General features: G+C 46.0%; 1 protein-coding gene across 2 annotated transcripts in view; it reads right to left on the reverse strand.

The window, feature by feature from the left end:
• LOC117003847 (dynein axonemal assembly factor 8-like) overlaps positions 1-13,430 on the reverse strand; it is a 31,546-nt gene extending 18,116 nt beyond the window's left edge. For both annotated transcript variants that reach the window (XR_004419557.1, XM_033074172.1), the window contains exons 1-5: positions 13,315-13,430; positions 11,596-11,790; positions 8,332-8,406; positions 6,792-6,845; positions 4,838-5,006 (exon numbers count right to left, since the gene is read on the reverse strand). Coding sequence is in view for 1 of the 2 variants with exons in the window: in XM_033074172.1 (XP_032930063.1) it covers positions 4,838-5,006; positions 6,792-6,829 (207 nt within the window). In the remaining variant the exon portion in view is untranslated. The remainder of the gene's footprint in view (positions 1-4,837; positions 5,007-6,791; positions 6,846-8,331; positions 8,407-11,595; positions 11,791-13,314) is intronic.
• Between the last annotated feature and the right edge of the window lie 202 nt (positions 13,431-13,632).

Here is a 13,632-nt window from a genome sequence, read left to right on the forward strand (position 1 = left end):
CTCTCCTCTTTAATACACTGCTGGTGTACTAAAGCTTCCAAAATCTAGAGCCCAGACACCAGGCAGGTCACAGGAGGGCTGTTCCTTCAGGGGACATCTGGATCAGGAGGAAACATGGGCACAAGCAAGAACACCAGGGTCATAAATACTCTGAGATGAGGAGCCATTTTTAATTCTCCAGCTGATATAAAAGGATGGATCACAAATACCAGAGCTTTGCTTTTTGAATTTACAACAGGCAGGGCCACCCCCCACATACCCCCTGTTTCTCCTGAAGAGTGAATTCCAGACACTGGTTAGGATCAGGACTACAGAATGTAAAAGTAAGATGGTCAGACCAGGGACTGCAAGAAACCAGTTTGTTTTCCTGGCCTTGTCTGATGCCTTTTGCTCCATAGCACATTTCTCCACCTTTGCTTCTTTTCCAAGCATGGTCAGTTCAGCCCATGCCCACTCCTGTGCAGAGCTGTGGAGGTCACAATAGCCTGGGAAGGAGGAGGAAAAGAGGAGAGGAAATGACAAGAAGCAACCACTGCACTGGTGAGGAGAGGCTGCTCTGAGGGCTGGGGACAGACAGACTGACAGTTCTGGGGCCCTGGGACAGACAGCACAGCCAGGGGCAGGTGGGTAGCAGAGTGCTCTGACCTTGCTGCCTGCTTTAATCAAGGAAAACCTTGGCAAGCCAGGCCTGCTGCAGGTGTCTGGGCTGAGCACAAGGTCAGGGTGCCCAGAGCAGCTGCAGCTCTGCTTCCTCCTGCTTCTCTATCTGAATAACATGGCAGGAGCATCCAGCTCTGCCTCTTCCTGCCCCTCCATCTGAACAAGGTGCCAGGAGCATCCAGCTCTGCCTCTTCCTGCCCCTCCATCTGAATAATGTGGCAGGAATATCCAGCTGTGCCTCCCTGCACCCCACAGTGCAGCAGCCAGGGCTGGATGTTCTCTCCAGCGTAGAAAACAAGGGCATTTCCAGCTCCCTGTTGGAATCAATCCATGGCTATTTACTTTTCCCCCCAGTTTTTGAGGAAATAAAAACAAGAGAGAGAAAAAACACCATACCATTTGATTCAGCTGAATCACGTCATTCTCAGAGGTTTTAATTCCTCTATTCCTCTATTTTTTTAATCTTCTAAAAGCAGCAGAGGATAGCAATTCTCTAGCTAAAACATTTTCAAAAGCAAATCCTATCATTTAATTTAAAAATATGGAGATAAAACACTTCAAGGCCTCTCTGCTTTTCGATCACGTGAAACCATTCACTGCCTTTGACCCAAATCTTCTCACACTCGCCTGCCTCCTAAACTGCATCTCTGAGAAGTAGGTTATGAACCACAAGCTCAAGCCTGATATCCCCCTCTCTATTTGCAAAGGCAAAATATTTAATGAGAAAACCCCTCTGTGCTTTAATTGAAGTATTTAGGGGTTGGGTGTGGTGTTTGTCACTGCTCCTGCCCCAGGGCACAGCGTGTCACTGGGGCTCGCTGGTGATAAGAGCTCTGCTTGCACGAGGATGAATTCAGCTTGTCACAGTGTACTGAGAAATGGTGACATTCATTCAGTTCTGTATAACACAGAATAGTAATCCCTTCCTGCTTGAAAATTTTTGTTAGTTAAAAAAATGGATTTAATTCACTTTTCTATGGGTTTTCTCTTTGGGCAATGAAAAACCAGTGATGTTTTTCATGACAACTTTCAAAAGGACTGATAAAACATATCAGTATTCATCTGGGTTGGAAACAGCTGCAAAGAAAACATTCGGTTTCTCTTAAACAGAATAAATGAAAGTATTTTGTTCCAGAGCTTCTAACCAGTGAATTTAGACCTAAATAACAAAACTCTTCTGTCTTTTAGTTGTTCCAGCAAATCCACAGACTTGGGGCTGAAGATGGTGTTGTTTCTAATGGTCACTGATGGTGTCAGGGAGCTCTGGCAGCTCCTCTCACTCCCCACAGCCTCTCCAGACTCTGCCAGCCCAGCTCTGCCTGCATTCCCTCCATCCCATCCTGCCTCCACATCCCTGGGGAGCTGTGCTGGGGCTGCCCCTGTGCAGCTGCCTGGAATTCAGGTTGAATTCCGTTGAGAGGAAGTTCCAGCTGTGCCCAAGCTCGGGAGGACTAACGGGATTAAAGGGCAGTGGAATTATCCAGCTGCTTTCACCCTGGGAGCAAAGATGGGACAGGAGGGAATCGTGGGGTTATTGAGTCCAGTGACCTGCTGCTGCAGGCAATCACAGCAGGTAATCCCCCACAGCAAGATCAGAGAAATAAAGCCCAAACTGCCAATCTGCAGAGGGCTGGGTGTGCTGGATGAGCACTGAGGGGAGATCCAGCCTCCCTGGCAGAATCCCTGGGAACGGGCGCTCCTCGCTGGCTGGACATCACCAGGTCATGCTGAAAGCTGGGGAGACAATGTCAGCTCTATTTTCATGACCTTTATTTTCTCTAATCATTATTAAACTGCAGATAAAGCTTCTTGTTGTGGCTCCTGTGATTTGATAACCTCAGCAAAGAGCAGAGCAGTTATTTTTTCTCATGCTCCGAAGGCCACGCGCCGCTCCCAGCTCGGGGGGACTATTTCACTTGGAAAAGCAATCACAGGCTGAGCTCGTGCTGCCAAGGATATTTGTCAAGTGCATGTAAATAATACATTAGAAAGGAAAAGGAGATGTGAGGTTGTCTTGCTTGCAGTGAATAAACCCAGATTTACTCTCAAGTGCTATGTACACACAACAAACCAGCACATCCCAGTGCCTGGGGCTTCTAAGAGATGGATTTTGGAACATGCTCCAAGTAAAGTGAGAAAAAGCCCTGGGCAGAAGGGACAGATACTCTGGCTCCATCTTTTTCAACAGGACATTTCATCATGGATCTCATCAATCCAAGGGTGTCAGGGATAGTGCCAGACTTTACAGCAGTACCCAGTGACAGGATGAGCAGTAATGGTCAGAAACTAAAACACAAGAAATTCCACCTCCACCTGAGGAAGAACTTCCTTCCATGGAGGGTGGCAGAGCTGTGGAACAGCTGCCCAGGCAGGGCTTGGAGTGTCCCTCTCTGGAGACATCCCAAAGCCACCTGGATATATCCCTGTGTCACTGCTCCAGGTGAGCCTGCCCTGGCAGGGGGGTGGCACTGGAAGATCTCCAGAGGTCACCTGCTAAATGTCAGCAGTTTGTCCCCATATTAAGAGCCTCATTTGAAGCCCACCATTGCATCCCCCTGTGCCATAGGAGCAGATCCATCATGAATATTGCACCCAGCCAAAAGCTGTAGTGGAATTTAGCTGGGAAGAACAGCCCTGCCCCCACGGCTGCCATTGAGCAACTTACCCACCAGATTTTCCAAATAACCCAGCCCTGGAGCCTGCTGAGGCTTTTTTTAAATCTCCCTACTTATCTTGGGAGCTCAGTATTTCCCAGCCCTCCCCAGTGAGAACCATTCCTGCTGTCCTAAAAAGGAGGAGGAGCCCCTGGACAGCAGAAAGCATTTCCCACTCTCTGCTCCCCTTCAGCAAAGGCAGACTGTTCTCTTTGCTTCCTCACTTTCAAACCCTGCTTTTTCCCTCATGAACAAAACCCCAACAGTCTGTAATTTTTATACTCATTAGTCACCAGCTCTTCAAGGCAACTGAATCAATGCTTAACAGCTGCTCTGGTCTGTTAGAGAACTCCAAAAACAAGGGAATTTTCAGGAAACAGCCTCTCCTCACATTTACCCCACATGCATTTGCCTTGCTTCCTGAGGATATTTGGGGTTTTTAAGATGTTTTCTGTTTCAGATGATCAAAAAGCCATTTTGTATTGGGAAGCACATCCCCATCAACCCTAATGGCCACAATATCTCTCTTAGCAGTGTCAATGTTTAAGACTCAGATGCCTGTGCTCACTGCTACCATGCAGAAGCATTAATTGTTCCAGAGCACTGCCTTGGCATGTGTCTGTTTTCTTCTGGAAGCCTATACCAAGAATGTCTAGGAGACAATGTTAAAAATTTTCCAAACTTAACCCAAGTGCAATATCAATTATAAACGTTCGTTTTTTTATAAAGTCAAGTGGCTAAATGTCTTCAGGAAAGCAATCAAATAACACAGATTGTTTTTCCCCAAGGGAAGTAAAAAATAATAATCCAGCTCCTCTCAAATGCCCAGAGTTCAGTTCCCTGGCTTCCACAGTATCCTTACACTCAGGGTACATCAGGTTGAGGAAAGAGAAGGTTTCTAATGCCATGGCAGAGCAGAAACAAACATCTATTTTTAGCTAATCAACCCCACAACGCCCTAAGATTTAAGAACTCTCTTTATTGCCTATTAGACATGAGCAAGGACAATTTCCTCTCCTTGCAGGTGATTTTTACAGACTGGCTCCCAGGCTTCAGCTGTGTCTGCAATGCAATCTCAGGTAACAGCACCCCAGAGATGTGCATTCCCTGACAGGCAGGAGCTTTCCCAGCTTTAACCACATGGAACAAAGCCAGGCACACGTGCTCCCTGGATGTGCCCTACCTGGAATGACCTGGGGGAAGGAACAGAGGACACCTGTTTGGCAGGGAAAGAGGCAGAGCTGAACAGATTCCTTCGAGGTCTGTATTACCCATTTCCACTCTAAAGGTTCGTTTGGGAGAAACCAGGGCTGTCTTTACGGCATGTGATAAAAGAAGGCACCAGCAGGCAGCTCTCTTTGTGCTGATAAGGTACAGATCTGATTGTTCCATACAGCCGGCTCCCAGCAACAGCTCCCAAATCCCGGGTGGGGATTGTGCCGCTGTCAGGAATGGATTATCCACAGCTCATCCCTTTCCCCTGCCCAGGAACCGAGCACGGAGCTGCCACTCCCTTCACCGACCTGCTGCACCTGCGGGGGCAGGAGCACCGAGGCGGCGGCCGCGTCCAGATCCAGATGTTTCATCCCACCACGCAGAACTGGGCCAGGTGCAGATTGCGGAGGATGCCGGGCAGCCCCCGGCTCCACACGCCGGGTTTGAGCAGCAGCACCGTGCACAGAACCTGAGCCCCTGCAACGAAGCGCTGGGTGAAACACGGCAGGGTTTGTTCAGTGCTCTGGGGATGGGGCAGGAAAACCCGGCAGCAAGTGCGCAAAAATACCGACAGAACAAGTATTAAAATGTGTCTGAAACAGCCTAAGCAAGGAAATCTGCTCCAGAAAGTTTTTGTGTGGGATAAGACTCAAACCTTTATATTACAGATTAATGTTTTAAGAGACATAAAATATTCCCTTTTACATTTTTCATGGGAATGGTGGTGATTAAGTGATGTAATCCTTGAGCAGTTATTACATTCTTACTCTGGTGTTCTGTATATTTTAGAGCTCTGTTTCAGAGAGGCTCTAACTACCCTGACAGGTCACAATTAATGTAATAAACCAATAATTAATCCAATTGTCTTTACCAAAATTGACATTCCAGAAAAACCTTTCTGCTTCTGACACAGCTCTCCCAGCAGAGCTGTCAGGAAGGTGCAGCACTTTGAGGAGCAGAAAACAAACCAGACCAAGAAAGCTTTGCTGTCTGATGAAAATAGATTTAAAGGCAGAAAAATACATAAATTCAGTTTTTAAATGACAGCATTTTCAAAGTTTTAGTCTTGCTAAAGTACTTGCTACTATGAGTACAGTTAATATTTTATCCTTATAACATCTTTTGGAGATTTATTGGCAAGCGCAGTGTCAGAACCAGTCTGTGAGGCCCAGGAACTGCTGGTGCTGAACCACATCAATCAGCACAAGCACAGGGGGATATCCTACAGGCTGCTCAAACTGATCCAAGCTGATCTGTTTGGGTACAAAAAAGTCATTTTCTGTTTCCTGTACACCCCAGTACTAATTACACAGAAGTCAATGCAGCAAAGCATCAACAAGGCTACCTGGAACTTAATGCTGTTATTTCCAGGTGACAGGCAGGACATGGCACAGGAACACAGGATCAAAAATAAAAAACAAGATTATTTCCTCCCCACTTGATATGGAAACTTAACCCTTGTGCTGCAGGGAGCCCTCCTCTCACAGATGTGCTGCTTTCCTCACATCATTCCTGAACAGAAAGGTTCCATAGCAACAGCCTGGAGGTGCAGGAAGCTGCTGGCCTCCACCTCAGCAACCTCACTCGTGTGTTATGTAAGCACCCGGTGGCCTCCAGATGTTTTCCTCACCATCTGCTACGTTTTTGGGCAGATATTCTCATTCTTCTGCTGTGTGAGTCACCACCTGCTGCATATTTAGGGACTTTAGACACTTCAGGAGGATTGCCAGCATGGTTTGCTCAAAGACACCTTGTCAGAGCTGGCTTTCTCTCCTCAGCAATTATAAGTAACAAGAATTAGAGAAAATACCACTAATTACCAATGGAACAATCTCTGCTGATCATGAATTACCAGAGGTACCTGTTTGGCAATGCTCAAACCTGCCTGATTCCAGTTCTGGCTGCTCAGAGCCTTTCCTGGTCTTTATTATATTTCTCTACTTTGTAATATTTTTAGACCCATTCCTCACAATCCTTTCCTTTTTGCCTCCCCAAAAAATTATTACATAGGTTTTGATTTCATAGCCTAACTGTGAAAATAGAGTTTATATGCTCTTTATAGATAATAGTGCAGATAGGTGTGACTTCAAATAAGTGGGAACTCAAGACAAGCAGATACCACATCTCTTGGTATGCTCACTGATTCCAGCCTAAGGAAAACGTTGGTACAATCCTTTTGCTTATTTTGGGCTGGTACATCCAGGTGATTTAGTTCCACCAAGCCCTTGTCAAACCACATTTTCCCATTTGCTCTTGTCTCACCTGCTTGCAGGTAGGAAAACAGGGATTCTGCTCGGCATCTCCAGCTCTCACCCACTAAAGGAGAGAAGCAGATTTGAGTGAGTTCTGTGTGTTCTGAGACAATCTGAGCATTGTGCTATCATCTCTACATAAAGCAGCCAATATTACAGTGACACACTGATATTTTAGGGTGTTACACTGGGACATGGATGGATGGATTGATTTTAGATGACCTGGGACACCCTGGGAAGGGTCACACTTTCCCCTTCTTTGATAACCCCAGGATCACAGCCTGATCAGGACTGCAAGTCCTAAATCATGTTGAGTCTTGGTTACCTTTTCTGGCATTTCAGGGAGTGCTTAACAGCGGTTTTAAACCTATCTGTGCTCCTAATATTCCACAGGCAAATCAGATGCTGCCCTGTTTCTGGTGCTCCCAGAGCTCAGGTATTTTGTTTGATGTTCTCTCAGAAACAGAGAAGAGCTGTGGATCCTGACTGCTGCTGATAAAACCTCCCTGGCATTTCCCCAGCCAGACAGGAGTGGCTGCTCCAGTGGTTCTTCAGGAGAGCAGAGCAGGATGAAAGGAGCCTGGGGAATCAGAACTTAGGACAAAAACCAACAAAAAAGGTTCCCTTCAGTCTAATGTAAAACCTGCAGTGGCCTGGAGATGAGGAAGATTAAGCCACTACATGCACATGAGGATTGAGAAGTTATCCAGATCTAGGGCACAGTGAGGGGAATCCTGCATCAGATTGATAAAAACTTCCTTTTCCAGTGACTGGCACGTTTTGGCACTGTGACATGCAAGGTAGATAAGAAAAAACTCAAATCTGTTTGTCAAAACAGAATTACTTTTTTTACTGTCCAAAATCCATGTCTATCTATTTTCCAGGGTTATGTATCTGGAAGGTATTTAGCCAAAGTGTTTTTTGTTCTATTTTTTTTTCCTAATGAGCTCTCTTTCTTATTCCATGTTTGTTGCAATAATAAGAGCACAAATAGCAGGTGGAACCAGCCCTAAGGTCCTTGCTTTGTCTGGTAACTTTTTAGCTCCTCCTCCCAGCATCAGCTTTTTTCCTTAGTCCTGGGGTTATCTGAAAGGACTTTGAGGGTCTGTGAATCCCATGGTGACCAGGGCAGTGCTGGGATGGAAATGACAGAGACATCCCATCTGAGACATAGGAAATGCACCTTCTGCTCTGATTTCACCTCTCTAAAACATCATGAAAATCATCATTTCTGGGATCTACACCTGAAGAAGGCTACTAAAGAGCTGACAATAATTACTTTTCCAGCTGACTTTCCACACCATCCCTCAGCAGGTTGTTCTCAGGACTGTGGAGAAGAAAAGATGTGACAATACTCACACCTTTCCCCAGTACAGGGTGGACCCATCTGGCCTTTCCTTCCCCAGTTGCCTGGGATTAGGATGTCTAACCAAAGGTTTGATAATCCCATTTCAATGGTTCTGACAGAGGACACACCGTTTTCTTCAACATATTTAAAATTCAAAAATAACTTTTTTTTTTTTTTTTCCCAAGAGGCAAGTGGTGCATACCTGTGGTCTTCCCTTCAGTCCTGGAGCTCCTGCCAGGTGGTGGCAGGTATTTCACAGCAGGGCGGTGTTCTGTGTCTGGAAAAGGAAGGACAGGAATTTTTATGGATTCACACATGGGAAACCTTCACTGTCTGGGGCTGGAGGGTGACAAAGGTAATTTTGTTTAGCAGGGCAGATGTTCAACCTGCTACAAGATATTGAAGAGCTGCTCTTGAGCACAGAGGCCTTTCCATTCCTCCCACAACAATAAAAACACAGGGAAGAAATGGAATTACCTTATAAAAGAGATAGTGCAGGAGGCTGAAGTCGTGCTCAGCTCTGCTCCTCTGTTCCTCACAGTGGCTTTGGTGCAAAAGGCTGGCACTGCCATTACAACTTCCCTCAATAACCTGAGCTCACAGCTCTGCTTTCCTCTTATCCTGCCTTTCCATCTCAGGGTAACTTTAATTAAGGGCTGCAGTGCATGAACTCTTACAGTTTTAGACACCACTTTGGGATGTCTGATGCCTCCTCTTCTGCAGGCTCCTCTTCTTGCTCACCAGTCTCACAGAAACACATTCATAGTTCACTGACAAATTGAACTTGCTGTGAGCCTAAACCCAGGATCTTTTCCCAGACAAATCTTTCTTCTTGGTGCTCAGCAAAGTCAATTTGTTACTACACACTACACAGGCACAGTGGGTTTGACACAAGTGTCTAAGCTTGTGTTGATGACAAAGGACTTTTCTTCCCCAAGGAAAGGTAAAGGAAGGGCTGAAAATTCAAAGCACGAATGCACTTAAGGGACTGCATCACTCCCCCTCAGCTGATACATGGTGTTACCACATTCCTTGATTTCTCTCTGCTTCTGAGTAATCATAAAATCCCACAATGGCTTGGGTTGGAAGGGACCATCTTGTTCCAACTCCCTGTCAGGGCTCAGAACTGTTTCTCCCTGGGTGTGAGAAGTCGGGCAGCCCCAATTCTTCTCTGAATATTTCACATTAAAAGCAAACAGTGGGAGCTTGTAGTCTGCTGCTCTAAACCATCCAGTATCAATAACCCCACAGTCTGCACAGTGATTTAGTTTTAAGAGGCATGGCTATACATTTCCTGCTACAGGAGGAAACTATCAAATTTACTGCGCTGAAAGATCGATGCTGGCACACATCACTGAACTCTGAGAAGCTTTTGACAGCAAAGGTCTCCATTCCTCTCTTCATTCTCCTCCAGGATAAAAAGAAATTCTCATGAAATCTGTTTTCTTTGTTTTTTATAGATTGGTCACACCTTCTTCTCCCTGAGCACAGGGCAAGGCTGAAGCTGGAAGTCTGGCACCACAATTAGGGGCTCACATTTAGGTGGGAAAGCTCCTGGGCTCTGTTCTTCAGTTTCTCTTATAGAGAGGGTTTAAAATGCATGGTATTATTTACTGATCCTGCCAATTGCTCTGATATCTAATTAGTACTTATGGAGTACCTCAAGATCATCAGAAAGGGCACCAGGCCAAGCACAGCCACATTAATTAACTCGACCACCTTGTAGATGACCTCAGCTGGCTCCTGCTGGTTTCATTGCCTCATCTTAATTCAGTCAAGCACAGAATTTACCCCCACATTATTACATTTTCCTATGCCTGAGAAAACCCCCAGCCCTGGATTCCTTAGTCCAAGTTCAATCAATTCCCACACACCCTCTAGCTGAGGATAACACAGACACTAAAAACATGCCTTACCAGTTACCAAATCTGCCTCTGTGAAGAAGAGGATGGCTTGTCTGAAGGTCACCTCTGGGGTCAAGGCCATCAGTGCCTGTGGGAGGCTGTCACCCGTGCTGAGCCCCTCCCTGCCCTGTGTCCATGCCTCCAGGGCAGCTGCCAGGGCTCGGAAGGCGTCGATGGCGCGGAGCGCGCACACCAGGACGGGGCTGGACATCAGCGTGTCCAGGCTCCTCTGCCACTGAGTGTCTCCAGCCTCAAAAGGGGTTATTTCCCTGGCCTGGCACCGAGTGAGATGGGGCAGCCACTTCAGGCCTAGGAGCTCAAATCCTGACTCAGACTCTGCTGCAAGTCAAGAAAAATGTCTTTAGCACCGGACAGCAGCCTGTGTTCTGTAGGAGCTGTGCTTTCTTTTGGACACAAACATTTTATTTCACATTGTTTTTTTCCCTGCACAAGTTCCAATGGTCTTTTGGCTTCTGTTTAATCCAGAATGGACTGTAATGCAAATATAGGAATATACTGGGAAAACCCACAAGATGCAAATTCTAAGAAATACCATTACAGTGAAGAACAAAAGCAGGGCTATCTGGGAAATCACCAGGGAGCAACGGGGAGCGAGTGCCATGATTTGATTAGAGAGCACAGCTAATGGAGGAGAGTTAAAAGGGAATCACTGAGAGTACACTGATAGCAGTGTGGCTTGGCACAGCATAATCCATAATTATGGATCTTTTGCACCTCTCATAACACTTTAAGCAATGTTCATTATCATAACAAACTACAGCAGAATGCTGACTTGTCTCTAAAGCAGTTTTCAGTGTTGTAGGGTTTGTAAAGTTGCTTATGACTATGTAGAAAGGTATTTAGGGCTCAATCCATGAGTGCTGGAAATTTCTGTTGGCTCAGATCTCAGATACAGAACTTCACAGGATTTCAAGTAGTATTTCAACACAGTTTTGGAAGATTGGGATACAACACAGTGTGAGACAGGCAGACCTGTGCCCTTTGTGCCTGCAGCTCCTGTGTTATCACACTTCAGTGCAAACTGCACATGAAATTACATAAACTCCCAGTCCTGCCTAGGGCCTGACAGCCCTTTTCATGCACATGTGAGCACCCAGCATGGGGCTGGCATTGCTGCTCCTCCCGTGGGGGAACCGGAGCGTGAGGCTGTGCAGTGCCTTGGTTCTGCTCACCGAGGCTGCCACTGCACACAACAGAGCCTGTGACTCCCAATTCCTGTGCCAGTGCCAGCCCAGCCTTACCTCCCAGTGCTCAGGTAATGTAACACAATGCTCTGTGTTACATAAAAGCTCTGCAAGCCTCAGCACTACTTGGAACTCATTTGAAGCTCTCTGAAGCAAATTATGCCCACCTGAGCTGTTGTGATTGCCCATAACAAACCAAGATACATTCTTCAGCTCTTTAGGGGGGGAACAAAGAAACCCATTCTTCCTGAGGCCACTTGACCATATTTTCCATGATGCTCTTGCTATGCTAAGAGAGCTATCTAGGATAAACTTTCCTGCCCAAGGTCTCCAGCCCTGCCCCAGAGCTGGGATCACCTGCACTCCAAGACTGATCCCTGAGGCCAGGCAGCAGGATGTGCTGGAGGAGCTCTCCAGCACTCTTCAGAGCCTGCATCCCCACCACTGTGAGCATCACCACTTGCTCCATCCCAGGCTCAGCAGCATAAACTCGGTGGCACAGAAAATCCAGAGGGATGTGACGGGGCTCTGGCACCGCGCTGAGGCTTCCTCCTGCCCAGGGACAGCATCAGAACAAAACTGTCACCCCATGAAAACACATCTCAGTCTTTTCACTGTGAAGGAAGTGCATAAATCCCAACCAGCTGTCCCCTGACATTGCAGCTCAGGAAAAGCCTCTTGAATGAGGAATATGAACACAGCAAACCCCCTCTAATTAGTCCCAGTCCTGCCCTGAAATTACATTTTGTCGTGTAAAGCAAATACATTCCCTTGTAATTTTGATATCCTTATTCACACCATTAGGCAGAGTTGATAGATCTGTACCAAAATGATTTAAGGCACCAGTTTTGGGTTGATAACTAATGACTGACTTCACATTAAATCAATACCTCATTTTGCTTTCTAGGACATTGCAGAGCATACGACTGGGAGTTAATTTGGGGACTCCTGTAACACTGTGCTTGTATCCACAGTCCCGTTGGGAACAGCACAGCCTGGAGAATCCCTGGCCCATCAGAAATCCCTGTTTGTTCCATATTGATTCACTACATGATTATTTAAGCAATTATATCAATAAACATTTATTTACTTACGTATTCCTACATCATAACATTTCATAATGCTGGAGAATGGTGAATGACATGCATTTAATTTTCATTTTTTCTTAGGATTTAATGTCAGTTTGGTTTTGGAGAGCAATATATTTTAACTCAAAGTCCTGGCATCCAAATTTTGAAACAATTAGATCAAATTAAACTAAATTAACTTGCTGAACACATAAAAATCCCCAACTTGTAATTAGTGAAATAAACATCGGATTTTTTTACTCCAAGTGTAGAGAACTAGGAGGTTTAAGACTCACCCATGTGAGTCATAGATTAAGAACAGAAAACCCATTTCCTTGCTGTTTGAAATCCTATCAATCTCCCATCTTTGAATGAATGAGTTACCAAAGTGAATACAACTGTACAAACTGAAATTTAGAATATCTGAGTAAAATGAAATTGGAAAGTGCCTTTTCTGCACCTACAGAACTGCAGCTGCCAGCATTTATCCCTTCAGCACATTCCAGTTTTACACACAACCACCAATTTATCTCATTTTAATATTTTGAGTTATCTTGAAACTATGGTGATAAATATTGATTGGCTATCAATCTTTTTGTTATCTTAATTAAGGCTTAATTGGATGTTACTGTGTCACGTTTCCATCATTTCTTTTGCCATGTATCTTAATTTACTTTAAAGAGGTATTTTCATTTTGATTTCCATTGATTCTTCCTTGAGAGTTACTGTGATTGACTGGTAGCAGAACAGTTAATGAGATACTACAGACAAAAAGCACATTCCTACTGGCTTTATTCAGGAAAACCCCTTGTTAATGTGGCTGCTCCATCCCTGCAAGTGCTCTAGGTCAGGCTGGATGGGGCTTGGAGCAACCTGGGCTAGTGGAAGGTGTCCCTGCCCATAACAAGGCTGGAATGAGATGGGCTTTGAGGTTCCTCCCAAGCCAAAGCATTCCCTGGTGTCTGATGCTGTGGAAGCCAGTTCAGAGCAGCTCCCCACCCTGACCTACCCAGGCTGTGCAGCGTGGCCTCGGCGTACGGAGCCCCGTGGAAGCAAAGGGCTGGGTCTGCTCCAGCAGCTGCAGGGGGGATGCTGTGTCCTCTGTGTCCTCTGTGCCCTCTGTGCCCTCTGTGCCCTCTGCCCAGGCCTGGCTCTGCCACCTCCTCCATCAGCCCTGTGCACAGAACAGCAGGAAATGTGAGGAATGCAGAGCTCTGCTCAGCCTGACATAAAACCACTCTGCTATCAAATGTTTGAGTCACTGGCCACAGCTCCTTCACAGACTGAGCTTACCAGAGACACCAAACACAACTGAACCATCCCCTCT

Source organism: Catharus ustulatus, chromosome 16 (genome assembly GCF_009819885.2).
Source record: "Catharus ustulatus isolate bCatUst1 chromosome 16, bCatUst1.pri.v2, whole genome shotgun sequence".
Classification (NCBI taxonomy): Eukaryota; Metazoa; Chordata; class Aves; order Passeriformes; family Turdidae; genus Catharus; species Catharus ustulatus.